The sequence below is a fragment of the Crotalus tigris genome, unplaced genomic scaffold (genome assembly GCF_016545835.1).
Source record: "Crotalus tigris isolate CLP2741 ecotype Arizona unplaced genomic scaffold, ASM1654583v1 scf7180000022970.308977840:1548163, whole genome shotgun sequence".
Taxonomy (NCBI): Eukaryota; Metazoa; Chordata; class Lepidosauria; order Squamata; family Viperidae; genus Crotalus; species Crotalus tigris.
Genome location: NW_024099557.1, coordinates 459,485 through 479,845, shown reverse-complemented (window position 1 = coordinate 479,845; position 20,361 = coordinate 459,485). Strand labels below are relative to the sequence as shown.

Here is a 20,361-nt window from a genome sequence, read left to right as displayed (position 1 = left end):
AGTCGAGGACTGCCTGTAACCTTTTTGCATTTGTAGGCTGACCCTCGGCTGCAAGGCTCAACCCTCTCTCCTAGCTTATGTAACATCCACATCAGTGTCTTTCTCAGCCTTAGCACCTTTAAGTCCTTGACTTACCACTTTCGTTTAGCAACTGTTTGAAGTAACAGCAGCACTGACAAAAATGACTTGCAATCGAACTTCGCACCTTGCAATTGTCATAGCATTCCCACAATCTTGTGATCAGAGTTTGCGTGCTTGGCCACCCAGCATGTATTTATGATGGTTGCAGCGTCCTGGAGCGTCAATTGATCGCCCTTTTGTGACTTTCCCAGCTGGCTCCTGACAGATAAAGCTAATGGGAGAAGCTGGATTTGCTTAACGACTGCACGATTCACTTAACGACTGCAGTCCTTTGCTTAAGAACTGCGGCAAAAATGGTAAGGTAGGGCATGAGTCATTTAACAACCTTTTCCTTAGCAATGGAAATTCCTGGTTCCAGTTGGTCATAAGTCAAGGGCTACCTGTATTTTGCACTTTATATACCCAGCTAGACAACCTTTGTCTGTTGTGTCATCACTTCAGAGATATTTGCTTACCTAAACAGAGAAACAGAATGACCACAGGTGGGGAAAATAGCAGTGGTACTTTTGATTTCCTGCTGGCTTCCCCATTGACTTTTCCTGTGGGAATCTGGCAGGGAGCATTGGAAATTTTCCTTTCCCTTCCCTTCCCACCAGGCATTAAGCAGCTGCTGCTGGGTGGAGGGAAGGAGTGAAGGATTACTAGACTGGCTTGGAAACTGTCACAGAATGTGGAAAACAGAGATCATGTTACCACAGCAATAGCATAGCAGCCACAACAGCACAGCAGCGGCCAGTAGCACTGAAGCAGCCACAACTTCCCCAGATTTCAGGTTGGCTGGGGAATTCTGGGAGCTGGTCTACAAATGCAGGCTGGGGAATTCTGGGAGTTGAAGTCCACCTATCTTACAAAGTTGCCAAGTATGAAAGGCACTGTACCAGAGAGGTGTGTGCCTTAATTTTGAGTTACTCCATCCGTGCATTGCCCAGAGTGACAGGCGTCTCTCTGTTTTTCAGCTTCCTATCGAACCTGGACCGCATTGCTACTGAAGGGTACATGCCAAGCGCCCAGGATATCTTGAGAACGCGTGTGCCCACGACGGGCATTAATGAGTACTGCTTTTCAATGCAAAAGGTGACATTAAGGTAAACTGAAAAAGGATTCATCTCCAAGCACTTTTGTTTCACAAGGAAATAATCAGGGGTGGACAACTGCTGGATCAGGAATTCTGGGAGTTGAAGTCCACAGGTCGTCAAGGAGCCATAGTTCCCCATGCTGGCTCAGGAATTCTGGGAGTTGAAGTCCACAAGTCATGAAGGAGCCATAGTTCCCCCATGCTGGCTCAGGAATTCTGGGAGTTGAAGTCCACAGGTCGTCAGGGAGCCATAGTTGCCCAGCCCTGTCAGAATCGAGAGATTAAACATTCTGAAAGGGTTGGTGATAGTATGAGAGATTGTTGTTGTGTAAGAGCAACACATGAGCACAAACTACAGGAAAATACCCCCCTCTGGCGAGAAGGGAATGTATTGCAATGTCATCCCTGAGATCCTTGCACTTATGGGAGAATTTGGATTTGGTTAATGACTACATGATTCGTTTAACAACTGCAGTGATTTGCTTAACAACTATGGCGAAAAAGGGTCATAAGATTGGGTGTGACTCACTTAACAACAAACTTGCTTAGCAGTGGAAATTTTGGTCCCAATTGTGATCATAAGTTAATCAATTCAGAATAAAGCTGGAAGAGACCTTGGAGGTCTTCTAGTCCAGCCCCCTGCTCAAACAGGAGACCCTATACCACAAGTAGGCAACCTTGGCTCTTTTATGACTCGTGGACTTCAACTCCCAGAATTCCTGAGCCAGCCATGCTGAGGGAAAATGGAGAGGTTTCCAAGCTGAGCCATGCTGGCTCAGGAATTCTGGGAGTTGAAGTCCACGAGTCATAAAGCGGCCTAGGCATAGGCCAGAGGTAGGCAACCTGGGCTCTTTTATGACTCGTGGACTTCAACTCCCAGAATTCCTGAGCCAGCCATGCTGAGGGGAAAGGGAGAGGTTTCCAAGCTGAGCCATGCTGGCTCAGGAATTCTGGGAGTTGAAGTCCACGAGTCATAAAAAGAGCCAAGGTTGCCTACCCCTGCCCTATACTATTTCAGACAAGTGACCGTCCAGTCTTTTCTAAAGATTTTTTTTTTCATCTCTCCTTTTTTAGGATCGTTGATGTTGGCGGGCAGAAAACTGAACGCCGGAAGTGGATCCACTGTTTCGAAAATGTGATTGCCTTGATCTATTTGGCATCACTGAGCGAGTATGATCAGTCGCTGGAGGAGAATAATAGCGAAGTAAGGAGCAGTGTTGAGACAGGAATATTTGGGGATAGACTTGCAGGGGTAGGCAACCTTGGCTCTTTTATGACTTGTGGGCTTCAACTCCCAGAATTCCTGAGCCAGCCATGCTGAGGGGAAAGGGAGAGGTTTCCATGCTTAGCCATGCCGGCTCAGGAATTCTGGGAGTTGAAGTCCACAAGTCATAAAAGAGCCAAGGTTGCCTACCCCTGGGATAGAGGGACAATTAAAGGAGAGGATTGTGTCTGTCTGTATGTGTATGTGTATTCTCTCTCTCTCTCTCTCTCTCTCTCTCTCTCTCTCTCTCTCTCTCTCTCTCTCTCTATATATATATATATATATATATATATATATATATATATCTGTCTCTCTCCCTCTCTTTCCCTCCCTCCCTCCCTCCCTCCCTCCTTCTGTATATATATGTACTGTATATATTGTGAATTTATATGAGTGAGTTTTGTGGAGTGCTGGGAAAGAAGGGGAGGAAAAGGGAAGAGGAGGAGGACTGTGGGATCCTTGATGCTCTCTGAGCTTGATGGTTTTCTTACGTATGTTTCATTACCCATCATCATCAGTGCTAAAATGAAGTGATGTTTACTCTCTGTTGTATAGAAGTGACTTGCCTGCCAGTGGTAAGCCAGAGCAAAGCACTTGTATGTAAACTGTCTTCTAGCTCTCAGTTTATATACAAGTATACCACTCCCTTCTAGCACTGATGATGTTACCTAGTTGGGTAATGATGATGTTACCTAGTTGGGTAAAGTTCAGAGAGCACCAAGGACCCCACAGTCCTCCGCCTCTTCCTATTCTCTTTTCCTCCCCTTCTTCTCCACCGCTCCACAAAACTCATCAAGGTAGCACTGCTATTACCTAGTTTGGTTGTGAAATGTCTGCAAGAAAACGAACAGCCAAGCTCAGAGAGTTCCAAGGACCACACAATCGTTGTTGTTGTTGTTGTTATCGTCGTCGTCCTCCTCCTCCTCCTCCTCCTCCTCCTCCTCCTCCTCCTCCTCCTCCTCCTCCTCCTCCTCCTCCTCCTCCTCCTCCCGTTTCCCTCCCTTCTTCTCCTTCACTCTGCAAACCTCACTCCCTTGTAACATTGATAATGTTACCTAGTTGGGTCATGAAACATCTGCAAGAAAGCCATCAAGCCCAGAGAGCGCCAAGCACCCCACAGTTCACCCCTAAACTACAAATATTCTCTTCTGTCGAAATTTATGCATATTGTCTGGCCTTCTGATTCAGCTGAAATGTCTCTTGGTTGTCTCTCTGAGCAAACCAATGTCTGCAGCATCTTTGGAACAAATGTCTGCTCCTTGTTCTTGATGGCGCCAGTAGCTTTATGTATGTTTTCTTTCTTTGCTTCCCCATTTTTTTTTGTTCTTTCCTATCAGAACCGAATGAGGGAGAGTTTAGATCTCTTCAGGACAATTCTGGAGCTGCCGTGGTTCTGGAACACCTCGATTATTCTCTTCCTCAATAAAGTGGACATCCTGGAGGAGAAAATTCTCACCTCGGACCTGGATGCCTATTTCCCCACTTTCCCAGGTAACGTTTCCTGCTTTGGGCAGCGTTGAGGAGTGGTTAGAGAGGGGCTGTCTGCAAAGCGGCACGTTCTTAGAAAAGGATTGCCAAATTGGTGCAAACTGGGGCCTGCTTCCCTAATCTGAACCCTCACCTAAATTTTGGGAAAGGTGCGCTTTCATTACCTCAGTTACAGTTGGTCCTCAACTTACGATCGCAAATGGGACTGGTCATTAAGTGAATTGGGCCCAATTTTACAGCCTTTTTTGTAGCAGTTCAACAAATCACTGCAGTTTGCTAAGTGAATCATGCCGTTAAGCGAATTTGTTTCTTCCATTGACTTTGCTTGTCAGAAGCCGGATGGGAAGGGCGTAAGTGGTGACCACATAACTCCGGGACGCCACAACCATCATCAATCCGTGCTGGTTTGCCAAACGCCCAAATTTGGATCATGTGACTGCTGTGGTCACAGGCACCAGGACCGGTTGTAAGTCCCTTTTTAAAGTGCCATTGTAACTTCAAATAGTTGCTAAAGGTTGTAAAATGAGGATTATCCATATTAGAGACGCTGTTCGGTGGAAAACCGGTTTGAATCTCTGGAAACCGCCTATTAGTGCAGCTTTAAATTGTGCTTATTAAAGCTTCAAACTGCAGTAAGATTTTTGAGACAAAGAAGCGGGAATCAAGCTATTCTCCAAAGCGCCTGAAGGCAGGACAAGAAGCAACGGATGGAAACGCATCAAGGTGAGAAGCAACCTGGAACTAAGGAGAAACTTCCTGACAGTGAAACAATTAACTAGTGGAACAACCTGCCTCCAGAAGCGGTGAATGCTCCAACACTGGAAGCTTTAAAGAAGAGACTGGACAGCCATTTGTCCGAGATGGTATAGGGTTTCCTGCCTGAGCAGGGGGTTGGACTAGATGACCTCCAAGATCACTTCCAAATTTACTATTATTATTATTATTATTATCGATCATCGCACAGTCAGCCAGATGTTCAGACTGGATTTGGCATTTTGTCTACCTATCGAGTCCTTACCCAGGACTGGGATAGGCAGATGTGGATGTTTGATGGTATTACAGATATCGTCGCAGGATGGAAGCAGTTCCTAATAAGGCTGCCTTTTGCAATTGACTAATAGCGAATTTGTCAATGCCAATGGTGTTCAAGTGGTGCTCCAGTTGTTTTGGGATTGCACCCAAGGAGCCTATTACTATTGGTACTACCCTTGCTTGCTTTTGACACAGTCTTTCTATTTCTATTTGTAGGTCTTTGTATTTTGTTATCTTCTCCAGTTCTTTCTCTTCTATTCTGCTATCTCCAGGCACTGCCACGTCCACTATCCAGACTTTTTTGTCTTTCTTATCGACAATTGTTAAGTCTGGGGTGTTATGTTGCAGGTGCTTGTCTGTTTGAATTCTGAAGTCCCAGAGCAGGTTAATTTTATCATTTTCTATGACTTTCTCTATTTTATGATCCCACCAGTTTTTGCTTACAGGCAAATGATATTTTTTGCAGATCTTCCAATGCACCATTGTTGCTACTTTGTCATGCCGCTGCTTGTAATCAGTTTGTGCAATCTTCTTGCAACAGCTTACCAAGTGGTCCACTGTTTCTTCAGCTTCTTTGCATAGGCGGCACTTACTGTCTGTTGCTGTCTTCTCAATTTTGACTTTGTATGCATTTGTCCTTAAGGCTTGGTCTTGTGCAGCCAGAATTAGTCCCTCGGTCTCCTTCTTCAATTTTCCTGCTCTTAGCCATTGCCAGGTCTTGTTATTATCTGTTTTCCCAGCTATTTTTTTTAATGTATTGGCCATGTAGTGCTTTGTCTTCCCATGCCTCTATTCTGTTCTTCATTTGGTCTTTCTTGTAGGCCAGTTTGGTCTCTCCAGTAGTTAGTAAGCCTTCCTGATATACTATAAGCCTTCCTGATATACTAAAGCCTTCCTGATATACTACTACTACTATTATTATTATTATTATTATTATTATTATTATTATTATTATTATTATTATTATTATCTAAAACACAGGTGTCAAACCCGCCGTGTCACGTGACGTGTTGCGATGTATCGCAACTTTTTTTACATTGCCGGAGCTGGGGTGGGTGTGGTCTCTGCCTGATGCAACCGGCCCACGGGCCAGCAGTTTGACACCCCTGATCTAAAAGGTAAAATCCTTTTTCCCCCTCAAAAACATTACTAAAAATCCATTTAGTTTTCAGGAAAAAATTGCAAGCATGTATTGCCATAGCTTTCCCCCACAATGTCCAAATTCCCAGTCCAGACTACGTTTTGTGATTTCCTTGTGGTGCTCCATCCAGTGGCTAGCCAGGTCTACCTGTGCTTAGCTAATCTAGGGCAGGGCTTTTCAACCAGTGGTACGGGTACCACCTGTGCTACATTGGCACCTGGCAGGTGGTGGTACGCGACCATCCTAGAAAAGTGATAGCGGGGGAGGAGAATGAGCTGAACCAGTGGCAGCAACGCACAAGCCTGAGCGAGAGATGGCTGGAGCTGCAGGGCCGTCAGGGCTCAGCGGAAGCGCCAGGATCAGTGCCGTTTTCCAGCTGATCAGCGCTTTTTCGGGACTGTCAGGGCTCAGCAGAAGCACCAGGATCAGCGCCAGGCTCCAGCTGGAGCTCGGCGCTGATCCTGGCGCTTTTGCTGAGCCCAGAAGAAGCGCCGATCAGCTGGAATGTTGCAGCCTCTCCAGAGTCTTGTGATTTACATTCAGATGCTTGGCAATTGATTCATATTTATGACGGTCACAGTGTCCCAGGGTCATGTGAAGTGACCAAAACCTGCTCCAATCACCCAGCAGACTTGGGGGGGGGGGGACAAAAACCAACCCCCACCCCATCCCCGCTGCCAATCCTCAACAGAAATGCTCACAACAATGAAAACCTCGGACAGGAAGAAGAGCGCCTCCAGGTGGGCAGGCAGGTGTCTTGCTCAGCTGTGGCTTGGGGGACACTTTTTTCAGTGCCATTGTAACTTCAAACAGTTATTAAGCGAACTACCTGTACTTCATCACTTTTTTTTATTTTTTTTTTGGGTCATCAGGTTTTTGACACCTTGCTTGGCGACTGGTGGTACTCGGATGTTGCCGTATCCTAAAAGTGGTACAATGGGTGAAAAAAGGTTGAAAAGCCCTGCTCTAGGGCCACATAAGATGGATTAGGTGCTGCCCCCTGCTGGGTCATTTTCTTTTCAAATCTAAGATCACAAATCTAGCGAGAGGTAGTCCTTGACTTACAACAGCTCATTTAGTGACTGTTCAAAGTTACAACAGCACTGGAAAAAAAGGGACTTAGGACCATTTTTCACAGTTACAACTTTTACAGCACCATGGTGACGTGATCAGAATTCAGACGCTTGGCAACTGCCTCACATTTATGACTGTTGCAGAGTCCCAGGGGGGTCACGTGATCCCCGTTTGCGACCTTCCGACAAGCAAAGTCAATGGGGAAGCCAGATTCATTTAATGACCAGGTTGCTAACTTAATAACTGCAGTGATTCACTTAACAACTATGGCAAGTAATGTTATAAAAATGGGGCAAAACTCAACGTTTGTCTCACTTAACAACAGAAATCTGGGGCTCAATTGCATTTGTAAGTCGAGGGCTACCTGTAAAAGGAGGTAAATCCAGTTTTATTTCTTAGAATTTAAACTTAATAAATTTAGGTCAGGTTTGCTGTTTGATTAATAGGGTAGATCGCAAGCCTTCATGTCGCTGTCTAGTGGAATCTATGTAAGCATTTGCTAGGAGTTCAAGACAATTTGATGAAGCATAATTGGTGGATCAATCAGTCAGTCAAGTAGAATCAAAAAGGGATTGGCCTAACAACCATTTGTTTAGTGACTGTTCAAAATTACAATGGAATGGGAAAAAAGCGACTTATGACTGGTCCTCACGTTTATGACCATTGCGGTATTCCCCAGAGTCATGTGATCAATATTCAGGCACTTGGCAACCAACAGTTGCAGCATCCCGTGGTCATGTGATTGCCATTTGGGACCTTCCCAGGTGGCTCCCGACAAGCAAAATCCATGGAGGAAACCACATTCGCTTAACAACTGTGTGATTCAGTTAACAATTGGGGGTGATTCTCTTAACAACTGTGGCAAAAAGTCATAAAACCAGGTAGGACTTGCTGAACAGCCACCCTGCTTAGCAATGGAAATTTGATCTCAATTGCGTCATAAGTCCAGGACTACCTTTATGTGCTAGAATGAAAAAGGATCTAATCTTGCATTTTTAACCCAATACCCCACCCCCTAGTAGCACTGATGATGTTACCTAGTCTGGTTACAAAACATCTGTAATAAAACCACCGATTTCAGAAAACACCAAGGACCCCTCAGTTTTCCTCCTCTTCCTCCTCCTCCTCCTCCTTCTCCTCCTCCTCTCCACAAACCCCACTCTCTTCTAGCACTGATGATATTACCCAGTGGTGGGATTCAAATACCTAAACAAACAGTTCTCTTATTGGATGCAGGCCTGGGCCTCCGAGGCCTAGAACAGACTTCTGGAAGTGGCATCCACGCACTTCTGGCAGGCTGTTCTAGGCCTGGAAGTCCTCCGGGCCTCCAAGGCCTAGAACAGACTTCTGGAAGTGGCAGGCTGTTACCCAGTGGTGGGATTCAAATACCTAAACAACTGGTTTTCTTATTGGGTGCAGGCCTGGGCCTCCAAGGCCTAGAACAGACTTCCAGAAGTGGCATCCACACATTTCCAGCGGGCCGTTTTAGGCCTGGAAGGCCTTCTCCAGGCCTCCAAGGCCTAGAACAGACTTCTGGAAGTGGCATCCATGCACTTCTGGCAGGCTGTTCTAGGCCTGGAAGGCCTCCTCCAAACCTCCGAGGCCTAGACGGGACTTCCGAAAGCAGTGTGCATTAAGTTGGTTCTCCGAACTCAGCAAAATTTAGCTACCAGTTCTGCTGAACCGGTGCAAACTGGCTGAATCCCACCACTGATGTTACCTAGTTAGGGTAATGAAACATCTGCAAGAAAACTACCAAGCTCAAGAGAGCACCAAGGACCCCACAGTTCAAATCTGAGCTACAAATATTGTCTTCTATTGGAACCCAATTCATGAGGTTCCTATCATCCTTCAAAATATGATTTCTTTAAATTTTCTCATGTAAATTGCTCAATCCCAAAGAGAGGAAGTAAAAAAAAAACAACCAGTCTGCTTAAGTCATACATTCACGAGAATAAGATGGAAAGACGCGTTGCAGTGGAAAAATAATAATTTGCAGCAGCTGTAAATGTTAGGCACCCCTTCAGAAAAAAATATGGGCTGAAATGGGCACAGGAATTTTAGGGCAAGCTTGAAAAAATTTTCCCTCAGACAGCATTGCTACCGTGGTTAGTTGATTTGTCTCCATTCCCATTCTCCAGCTGTTTCTCTTGCAACTTGTCTCCTGTCTTCCCATCAAAGAAATGGGTGCATTTGCAGCTTCACTGGCATTGCAGATGCCAGTGACCTTGATTACAAAGCAAAGGGATCTTTAAGGCCACTCTAGCCAAGAACCAAGTAGACCAGTGATGGCGAACCTTTTAGAAACCGAGTGCCCAAAAACCACTCCCCGCCCCCGGTCTGCCTCCCGCCCTGCCTGCTCTGTCCCGCCCGCCCAGCCACGCACCGTCTCCATGGTCCGCCACAGTGTGGGCGCCATGACAGCCATGCCCTCTGCCCACACCCCGCAGCATCATCTGCACGTTATGGGGCGCGAGGGCGGAGTCTTGTCCCTGCTGCCCGACTATGTCCTTGGCTGCGCTGCTTCGTGCAGGCTGCGCCCGGGGGCGACTCTCCTCCACAGGGGCCGCTGGGGAGGAGGGGGCTGTGGGGGAGGCGGAGCTGGAGCGATGGCGCATGTGCCCAGAGAGACAGCTCCGAGTGCCGCCTCTGGCACGCGTGCCATAGGTTCGCCACCACTGAAGTAGACCCATTTCATGCCTGGCCTGGGAGGCGATGAAGGCAACTTTCAGATTCATATTCTGAATGGGACCTTGGAGGTCTTCTAGTCCAACCCCCCCACTCAAGCAGCAGACCCTATACCAGTGGTTCTCAACCTGTGGGTCGGGACCCCATTTGGGGTCGAACGACCATTTCATGGGGGTCGCCAAACAAGGCTGTTCGCCATTTCCCCCCCCCCCCCTTTTCTTTGGCCATGCTCTTGGCACCCAGTGATGTATAAGTGGTTCGGGGTCACCACAACATGGGGAACTGTATTATGGGGTCGCGGCATTAGAAAGGTTGAGAACCACTGCCCTATACCATTTGAGACAAGTGGCTGTTCAATCTCTTGTTAAAAACCTCCAGTGATGGAGCACCCACAACTTCTAGAGGCAAGTTGTTCACTGATTAATTGTTCTCACTATCAGGACATGGGTTTTTTTTGTTAATTCCAGCTTGCCTCTCTCCTTGATTAGTTTCTATCCATTGTTTCTTGTCCTGCCTTCAGGTGCTTTGGAGAATAAGTTGACTGCCTCTTTGTGGCAACCCCTGAGATACTGGAAGACTGCTATCATGTCACCCCTAGTCCTTCTTTTCTCTAGACTAGCCATACGTAAATCCTGCAGCCGTTCTTCATATGTTTTTAATCTCCAGGCCTTTAATCATCTTAGTTGCTGCTCTTTGCACTTTTTCCAATGCCTCAACAACTTTGTGGGGTTATAGCCAACGAAGGATGTTTAGCGGACACACTGGGGCTGTGGTTAAGGTGCAAATAGGGCCCAACCCTGAGCAATTTCCTGTAGCATTTGAATGAACAAAACACGTTGGTTTTGTACTGATATTGGCCAGCCACACCTTTATTCAGAATTGACGCACACCTTTCATCTTCAAGCTGTTGTCACTTTAAGACAGTGTTTTTCAACCTTAGCAAGGAATTCCTCAGCCAACCCTTGGCAACTCTATGATAGATGGACTTCCAACTCCCAGAATTCCTCAGTCACCCCATGGCAGCTTTATGATGGGTGGACTTCAACGCCCAGAATTCCTCAGTCAGCCGTTGTCAGCTTTATGATGTGTAGACTTCACCTCTCAGAATCCCTCAGTCACCCCATGGCAGTTTTATGATGTGTGGACTTCAACCCCCAGAATTCCTCAGATACCCCATGGCAGCTTTATGATGGTGGACTTCAACTCCCAGAATCCCTCAGTCACCTCATGGCAGCTTTATGATGTGTGGACTTCAACTCCCAGAATCCCTCAGTCACCTCATGGCAGCTTTATGATGTGTGGACTTCAACTCCCAGAATTCCTCAGCCAGCCCTTGGCAACTTTCTGAAGGGTGGACTTCAACTCAGATGCTTGGCAACTGGCATGTATTTATGACAGTTGCAGCGTCCTGGGGTCACGTGATCCCCTTTTACGACCTTCTGACCAGCAAAGTCACGGGGAAGCCAGATTCACTTAACAACCATTTGACTAATTTAACAGCCGCAGTGATTCGCTTAACAACCGGGGCCAGAAACATGGTAAAATGGAACAAAGCTCAATAAATACCTTGCTTAGCAACAGAGATTTTGGACTGAGTTGTGGTCGTAAATCAAATCATGCTACCTGTAACGTGAAAGTCAGCTTCTAAAAAAGGTGTCACTAGGTTGGGGGCACCATGCGTGGATTCAACATGGCAAAACCCAAAGCTGTCAACACAATTGGAGACAACAATATTATCCTGGTTGGTTCCCAGACTGATAAAAGACTGAAGTAAGGTTGGTGTAAACAGGCCACTGTTTTTCCTGTTAGCCGTAATGAGAGGCACTTCCTCCTGGGCCGAGAGAAATATTGTCTGTAAAGAGGAGAGAGTTCTTGTAGCTTTCATAATAACAAATCTTGCTAAAGAGAACTCTGTGGTTGCAGGTAGATTCCGATGTACGACCACAATTGAACACAAAAGTGCCATGGCTAAGCAAAAATTCAGTGAATTTTACCACTTTCTTGCATGGCTGTTAAACGAATGAAAATGGTGAAAAAAATAAGGTTCTACATTTAGGCAAGAAAAACTAAATGCACTGGTATCATATAGGGGGCGCCTGGCTCAATAGTAGCCACTGTGGGAGGGATCTCGGAGTCCTAGTGGACAATCATTTAAATATGAGCCAGCAATGTGCTGCAGCTGCCAAAAAGGCCAACACAATGATAGGCTGCATTAACAGAGGGACAGAATCAAGATCACATGAAGTGTTAATACCACTTTACAATGCCTTGGTAAGGCCACACTTGGAATACTGCATCCAGTTTTGGTCACCACGATGTAAAAAAGATGTTGAGACTCTAAAAAGAGTGCAGAGAAGAGCAACAAAGGGGACTGGAGGCTAAAATATATAAGGAACGGTTGCTGGAATTGGGTGTGTCTAGTTTAATGAAGAGAAAGACCAGGGGGGACGTGATAGCAGTCTTCCAGTATCTCAGGGGCTGCCCCAAAGAAGAGGGAGTCAAGCTATTCTCCAAAGCGCATGAAGGCAGGACAAGAAGCAACCGATGGAAACTAACCAAAGAGAGAAGCAACCTGGAACTAAGGAGGAATTTCCTGACAGAACAATTAACCAGTGGAACAACCCGCCTCCAGAAGCGGTGAATACTCCAACACTGGAAGCTTTTAAGAAGAGACTGGACAGCCATTTGTCTGAAATGGCGTAGGGTTTCCTGCCTGAGGAGGGGGTTGTATTAGATGACCTCCAAGATTCCTTCCAACTTCATTATCATTATTATTATTGTCTGTGAATCGCTGCGTTCCTTAAGTTAATAACAAGTTTGTTCATCTAATCTTCCTTCCCTGTTGAATTTGCTTGCCAGAAGATTGCAAAAGGGGATCACGTGACTGCAACCGTCATAAATATGATTTGGTTGCCAAGCGTCCAAATTTTGATCAGGTGACCCACAGGGATGCTGCGATGGTGGCAAGTGGGAAAAATGGTCAGAAAAGTCACTTTTTTCTGTGCTGTTGTAACTTTGAACAGTCGCTAAATGAACGGCCGTAAGTCAAGGACTGCCGGAAAAGGATTGCTTCTGTTTAGACAAGTGCTCCCCAACCTTTGCAGCTTGATGGCGTGAGGGGAAGGGGGAGCATGTGAGTGGCAGGTGCACGCTTGCGCACACTGCTCCATTTATGTGAGTGATGCATGCGTGCCCTCCACACAAATGGAGCTTTGCGTGTGAGCACAAGCGCCCTCCAGTTGTGTGAGGGGAGCTTTGCACGCGAGCACGAGTGGCCTCCCCTTGCGTAAATGGAGAATTCATGTGCGCGTATTTGCTTACTGCTTGCACGAATGGAGCTTCAGGCACACGCGCTTGCCCGTTTCTCCCGCGGCCTGGGAGTTAGGGATCCCTGGTTTAGACCCAATGACAAAGAGATGAAAAATTTGTAGTTGGTTTGTCGGTTGCCAAATAAGAGTCAGTAAAAAGGTTGATGGGTTTTTAAATTCAAATATTAACGGGAAATTAAAAATTGGGAAAACTAATTAGGACAATGATTGTTGATAAAGATTGAACGTTAAAATAACTTGGATATGTATAAGCTAAACATGATTGATAACCGTAAGAATGTTACTTTTGTTCAATTGACATAATATAAGAATTGCATTAGTTTAAATATGAGGCAGTAAATGCTAAGGCAGTGGTTCTCAACCTTTTTAATGCCGTGACCCCAACCGGTCGTAAATCGAGGACTACTCAACTGGTCGTAAGTCGAGGATTACTCAACTGGTGCAGCACTGTTTGCAGAATGGGACTTTTGGCGGGTTCAGCAGGGCAGAGATAGCCTGGACAATTCCTATTGGCTTTTGAAAGCCAATAGAATTAGATTCTATTCAAGAGAGTCTATTCTATTGGTTTTCAAAAGCCAATAGAATAAAACGGAGTAGCACAGCTAAGGAAAAGGGGAAAAAAATGGCAGACTGTGTTGTTTAGCGACCCCCGTGAAATGGTCGTTCGACCCCAAATGGGGTCCCGACCCACAGGCTGAGAATCACTGTGCTAAGGGGAAAAGAGAGGCAATATTTAATGTGGCACTTTGAGATTTCTGTTAAAGATATTTGTACGTTATCGAATTGTCGGTTAACCCAGCCGCTATGTTGTTTTTTAAAGACTTAAATGTAAAATTAGGAAATCAATAAAAGGTTGATGGGTGTGCTTTCTATTTCCCCTTCTGCGGAATCCCCGATCATCTCTGAGCTTGGTTGTTTTCTTCTGGATATTTCATCACCCAGCTAGGTAACATCATCAGGGCATGTCTGATGAAACTTCTGCAAGAAAACAAGCCAGCTCAGAGAGTACCCAGAATCCCACAGTTCAACCCTCAGCTACAAATGTTCCCTCCGGTTAATTTCCTTTTTTGTGTGGCTTATATTCCATCTAGAGAAAAAAACACAAATGTCTCTCTGCAGGGACACGGGATGTTGGGAGTGAGAAGGAGAAGCTGCAGACTAAGCAATGGTCAGATAATAATAATAATAATAATAATAATAATAATAATAATAATAATAATACTATTTGTTATTGCACTGTTTCCTCTGTCAACAATACTGAATAACTCAGGACATGGCTATCAAACATCAAAAACATCTGCCAGACTATCCCACCTCCTTTATATGGATGATCTGAAGCTGTATGGAAAAACATCATCTGAAATAGAATCGCTGCTCAACACTGTCCGTATATATAGCCAAGATATTGTAATGGAGTTTGGCTTGGACAAATGTGCCACACTTACTATCAAACAAGGAAAAATAGTGAAAACTGAAGGAATCAAGATGCCCCACGAAAATAACATTAAGAGTCTGGATGAGGAAGAGTACTACAAATACTTGGGTATCCTTCAAGCTGACAACATCAAGCACACTGAAGTCAAGAAAAAGATTAGAGGTGAATACATCAAGAGAGTGAAGAAGATCTTAAAGTCCAAACTCAATGGAGGAAATACCATAAAGGCAATCAACACCTGGGCAATCCCAGTCATTAGGTACACAGCTGGAATAGTGGACTGGACTCAAGCAGAACTAAAAGCAATGGATAGGCAGACCAGAAAAATAATGACAATGAATCATGCCCTTCATCCACGCAGTGACATTGATAGACTTTATCTACCAAGGCAAATAGGTGGGCGTGGAATGCTACAAGTACATCAGATGGTTGAAGAAGAAAAAATGGCTTTGGAAGAATATCTGAAGAACAATGATGAAGATGCACTGAAATTAGTATATCAGGAAGGCTTACTACTACTGGAGAGACCAAACTGGCCTACAAGAAAGACCAAATGAAGAACAGAATAGAGGCATGGGAAGACAAAGCACTACATGGCCAATACATGAAAAAAATAGCTGGGAAAGCAGATAATAATAAAACCTGGCAATGGCTAAGAGCAGGAAAATTGAAGAAAGAGACCGAGGGACTAATTCTGGCTGCACAAGACCAAGCCTTAAGGACAAATGCATACAAAGTCAAAATTGAGAAGACAGCAACAGACAGTAAGTGCCGCCTATGCAAAGAAGCTGAAGAAACAGTGGACCACTTGGTAAGCTGTTGCAAGAAGATTGCACAGACTGATTACAAGCAGCGGCATGACAAAGTAGCAACAATGGTGCATTGGAAGATCTGCAAAAAATATCATTTGCCTGTAAGCAAAAACTGGTGGGATCATAAAATAGAGAAAGTCATAGAAAATGATAAAATTAAACTGCTCTGGGACTTCAGAATTCAAACAGACAAGCACCTGCAACATAACACCCCAGACTTAACAATTGTCGATAAGAAAGACAAAAAAGTCTGGATAGTGGACGTGGCAGTGCCTGGAGATAGCAGAATAGAAGAGAAAGAACTGGAGAAGATAACAAAATACAAAGACCTACAAATAGAAATAGAAAGACTGTGGCAAAAGCAAGCAAGGGTAGTACCAATAGTAATAGGCTCCTTAGGTACAATCCCAAAACAACTGGAGCACCACTTGAATACCATTGGCATTGACAAATTCGCTATTAGTCAATTGCAAAAGGCGGCCTTATTAGGAACTGCTTCCATCCTGCGACGATATCTGTAATACCATCAAACATCCACATCTGCCTATCCCAGGTCCTGGGTAAGGATAGGTAGACAATATGCCAAATCCAATCTGAACATCTGGCTGACTGTGCGATGATCCATAATAAGCCTTGGGTGCAATCCCAAAACAACTGGAGCACCACTTGAACACCATTGGCATTGACAAATTCGCCATTAGTCAATTGCAAAAGGCGGCCTTACTAGGAACTGCTTCCATCCTGCGATGATATCTGTAATACCATCAAAACATCCACATCTGCCTCTCCCAGGTCCTTGAGAAGGACTCGATAGGTAGACAGAAATGCCAAATCCAGTTTGAACATCTGGCTGACTGTGATGATCAATATTATTATTATTATTATTATTATTATTATTATTATTATTATTATTATTATTATTATTATTATTCTGCAAGAAATATCATTTGCCTGTAAGCAAGAACTGGTGGGATCATAAAATAGAGAAAGTCATAGAAAATGATAAAATTAAACTGCTCTGGGACTTCAGAATTCAAACAGACAAGCACCTGCAACATAACACCCCAGACTTAACAATTGTCGATAAGAAAGACAAAAAAGTCTGGATAGTGGACGGGGCAGTGCCTGGAGACAGCAGAATAGACGAGAAAGAACTGGAGAAGATAACAAAATACAAAGACCTACAAATAGAAATAGAAAGACTGTGGCAAAAGCAAGCAAGGGTAGTACCAATAGTAATAGGTGCCTTGGGTGCAATCCCAAACCAACTGGAGCACCATTTGAACACCATTGGCATTGACAAATTTGCCATTAGTCAATTGCAAAAGGCGGCCTTACTAGGGGCAAAACTAATTTAAGGACTGTCTTGCTTAGCAAGGGACATGTTGGGATCAGTTGTGGTCGTACGTTGAGGACTACCTGTAAATGAAAAGGCTATGCAACTCTCTCCAAACAACGATGCCTACATTGCCTGATGTGCAGCAATGAAACAATCTAATCCAGGTTATCCCAAACGTGCTTTTTGACAAAGCAACTGGACTTTGTTGTTTTTTCTTGGAAGACATTTCGCTTCTCATCCAAGAAGCTTCCTCAGCTCTGACTGGAGGGTGGGGAACGGAAGGATTTATACTCCTTGTAGACAGCTGATCATTTGCATTCTTTTAGAGAATCATTGAGGCCACTTGGAGCAGGGCTTTTCAACCGGTGGTACGCGTACCACTAGTGGTACGTTGGCACCTGGCAGGTGGTACGCACACAACGGGTTGAACAGCACTGTAAAAAAAATGTAAAAAAAACCCATATAAAAGTGGATGAGGTGAAGCGGCAGCCGTGCCGCACAGGCTTGTGGGAAAGTCAGCTGGAGCTGCACGCTGCCTGGGTCCTACTGAGAGCCCAGGGTCAAAGTGCGCAGCTCCAGCTGATTGGCGGCGGCCTTGGGGGTGGCAGGCAGCCTCACACAGTCTTCGTGTGGAGATTTCGCTGGAGCTGCGCGACGCATTGCCTGGGTCCTGTGGAGAGTCCAGATCGGCGTGCGCAGCTCCAGCTGATTGGGGATGGCAGGCAGCCTCACGCAGTCTTCAGGCAGAGATTCAGCTGGAGCTGCACAAGGCATTGCCTGCCTGGGTCCTGCTGAGCGCCCAGGATCAGTGCACGCAGCTCCAGCTGATTGGGAGTGGCAGGCAGCCTCGCGCAGTCTTCAGGCAGAGATCCAGCTGGAGCTGCACAAGGCATTGCCCTGGGTCCTGCTGAAGGGGAGAGAAGAGAGGATATTAAAGGGGGTGAGAGAAGAGAGGATATTAAAGGGGGTGAGAGAAGAGAGGATATTAAAGAGGGGTGAGGACTACCTGTACGTTTTCCCATTTATTTTTTTTGGGTCATCAACTTTTTGACACTTTGCTAGGCGACTGTGGTACTTGAATATTGCCATATTCCAAAAGTGGTACAATCGGTGAAAAGGTTGAAAAGCCCTGACTTGGAGGTTTATCTGTGTCCTCAGGGTCACCTGAGTGATGCAAATGGGTGTGGAGCCTTCTTGGAAAGGACCGTGTTGCAGACTGGAGATGGATGGTGTCATATCCCTCCCCCTCTGTTGAGAGAGGGCTGTTCGGTTTTGACCTAGACGGCCTCTTTGACCCCTCTTTCAAACCAGTGGGGCCTGCTGATTCACACAACCTGTTCTCCTTTTCCTTCCTTAGGTCCCAAGCGAGACGTTCACGCGGCCAAAGGCTTTATCCTGGAGATGTACAGTGACATCTTCCATCAGTTCCTTGACGGGCCTCTTTGTGGCGGTTCCCTTTCTTCCTTCAGACCCCGGTTCCTTTATCACCATTACACCTGTGCCACCGACACGCAGAACATCTGCACGGTTTTTGCGGATATCAAGGACGCCGTTTTGGCAAGCTACTTGGAAGAGTTCAACCTGGTTTGAAGAGGTCAGCACCAGATGCATCCGGGAATTGCTGGGCGTGCAATCCAGGCGTTGCGGGCTCCGGAGAGGCTGAATTCACAAAGAAGCATTCCTGTCGGTGTGCCAAGATGGAAAGTCACTGTTTGTCACATTTTTTTTGCACCGTCTTCCTACGGGAACCTTCGATGGACTGGGTGAATCCGAAGCCTTCCTGCCGGGAAGGTTTTTTTTTGAAATAATATTGCAGCTGCACCACTGAACAGGAGATTTGCAACTTAACAGTAGAGCAGAGTTGGGAGGACCTTAGAGGTCTTCTAGTCCAACTTAGGAGACCCTACACCAGTGTTTCTCAACCTTGACAATTTTAAGGCATGTGGACTTCAGCCAGCATTGCTGGCTGTGGAATTCTGGGAGTTGAAGTCCACATGCCTTAAAATTGTCCAGGTTGAGAAACACTGCCCTACACCGTTTCAGACAAATATTTGTGCAACTTTTTCTGAAAAGCCTCCAATGTTGGAGCAGCCACAACTTCTGGAGGCAAGTCGTTCCACTGATTAATCGTTCCCACCGTCAGAAATTTTCCCCTTCATTCTAGGTTGGCCCTCTGCTTGAATTAGGAGAGCCTTAGTCTCACAAGAGCGAGGTAAAATGTTGTGAGATGGAGACAGAAGGGACGAGGAGGAGAACATGGACAAGAGCAAGCAAGTTGAAGAGATCAGGAAATCAACTCTGAAACAGCAAGTGGAGATAAGAAAGTTCACTCACCCAGCAGGGTGAAAAAGCAAGTTAAGTCCCACAGGGTGTGAGAATGTGTGACAGAACGCAGCGGTCACAAGATGTACAATGAAGATTGAACAGAAGGCTGGTGGGAAGAATACATAACCTAAAGATTATGTAGATAGAACTGTAATGGGGTTTATGTGTATATAAATATATGAATGTACAGGCAGTCCTCAACTTTTAGTGACTATTCCAGGGCTAGGCAACCTTGGCTCTTTTATGACGCGTGGACTTCAACTCCCAGAATTCCTGAGCCGGCCTGGCTCAGCTTGGAAACCTCTCCTTTCCCCCCTCCCCCCCAGCATGGCTGGCTCAGGAATTCTGGGATTTGAAGTCCACAAATCATAAAAGGGCCAGGTTTGAAGACCCCTGCAGTAGCCTAACCTCATACGACCGTCTTACTGATTCGCCAAGGTGTGGTGCACCCAGCCACGTGCACTCCAAAGTCTGCCTATGGGGGTAGGCAACTTTGGCTCTTTTATGACTGGTGGACTTCAACTCCCAGAATTCCCGAGCCGGCATGGCTCAGCTTGGAAACTTCTCCCTTTCCCCTCAGCATGGCTGGCTCAGGAATTCTGGGAGTTGAAGTCCACGAGTCATAGAAGAGCCAAGGTTGCCTACCCCTGCCCTAGGCCTAGGCCGCTTTCTGACTCATGGACTTCAACTCCCAGAATTCCTGAGCCAGCATGGCTCAGCTTGGAAACCTCTCTCTTTCCCCTCAGCGTGGCCGACTCAGAAATTCTGGGATTTGAAGTCCACGAGTCATAAAAGAGCCAAGGTTGCCTACCCCTGGACTCACTATTTAAAGTTACAATGGCACTCAGAAAAGTTTTTCAGACTTGCAACTTTTGCAGCCTCCCTAGGATTATGTGATCGAAATTCGGACACTTGGCGGCTGATTCATTTTTATGACGGTCACAGCGTCCCCGGGGGTCACGCGATCCCCTTTTGCGACCTCTTGACCAGCAAAGTCAATGGGGAAGCCAGATTCGCTTAACAACCCTGTTATGAACAACAGCTGCAGTGATTCACCTAACAACTGTACAAGGAAGGTGGTGAAATGGGGCAAGACTCACTTAACGGCTGTCTCGCTTAGCAACAGAAGTGTTGGGCTCAGTGGTGGTTGTAATTCGAGGACTACCCGTATCCACAGGTGATGTAAATAGAATGGTAATCCACTGATTATGTGCTCCG

The 20,361-nt window shown here is 45.8% G+C and overlaps 1 protein-coding gene across 2 annotated transcripts in view; it reads left to right on the top strand.

The window, feature by feature from the left end:
• Positions 1–19,420, top strand: part of GNA15 (G protein subunit alpha 15) — a 33,733-nt gene extending 14,313 nt beyond the window's left edge. For both annotated transcript variants that reach the window (XM_039319324.1, XM_039319325.1), the window contains exons 5-8: positions 1,098–1,226; positions 2,291–2,420; positions 3,818–3,971; positions 18,176–19,420. In XM_039319324.1, the coding sequence (XP_039175258.1) occupies positions 1,098–1,226; positions 2,291–2,420; positions 3,818–3,971; positions 18,176–18,408 (646 nt within the window). In that variant the 3' untranslated portion in view covers positions 18,409–19,420. The remainder of the gene's footprint in view (positions 1–1,097; positions 1,227–2,290; positions 2,421–3,817; positions 3,972–18,175) is intronic.
• The last annotated feature ends 941 nt before the right edge of the window (positions 19,421–20,361 follow it).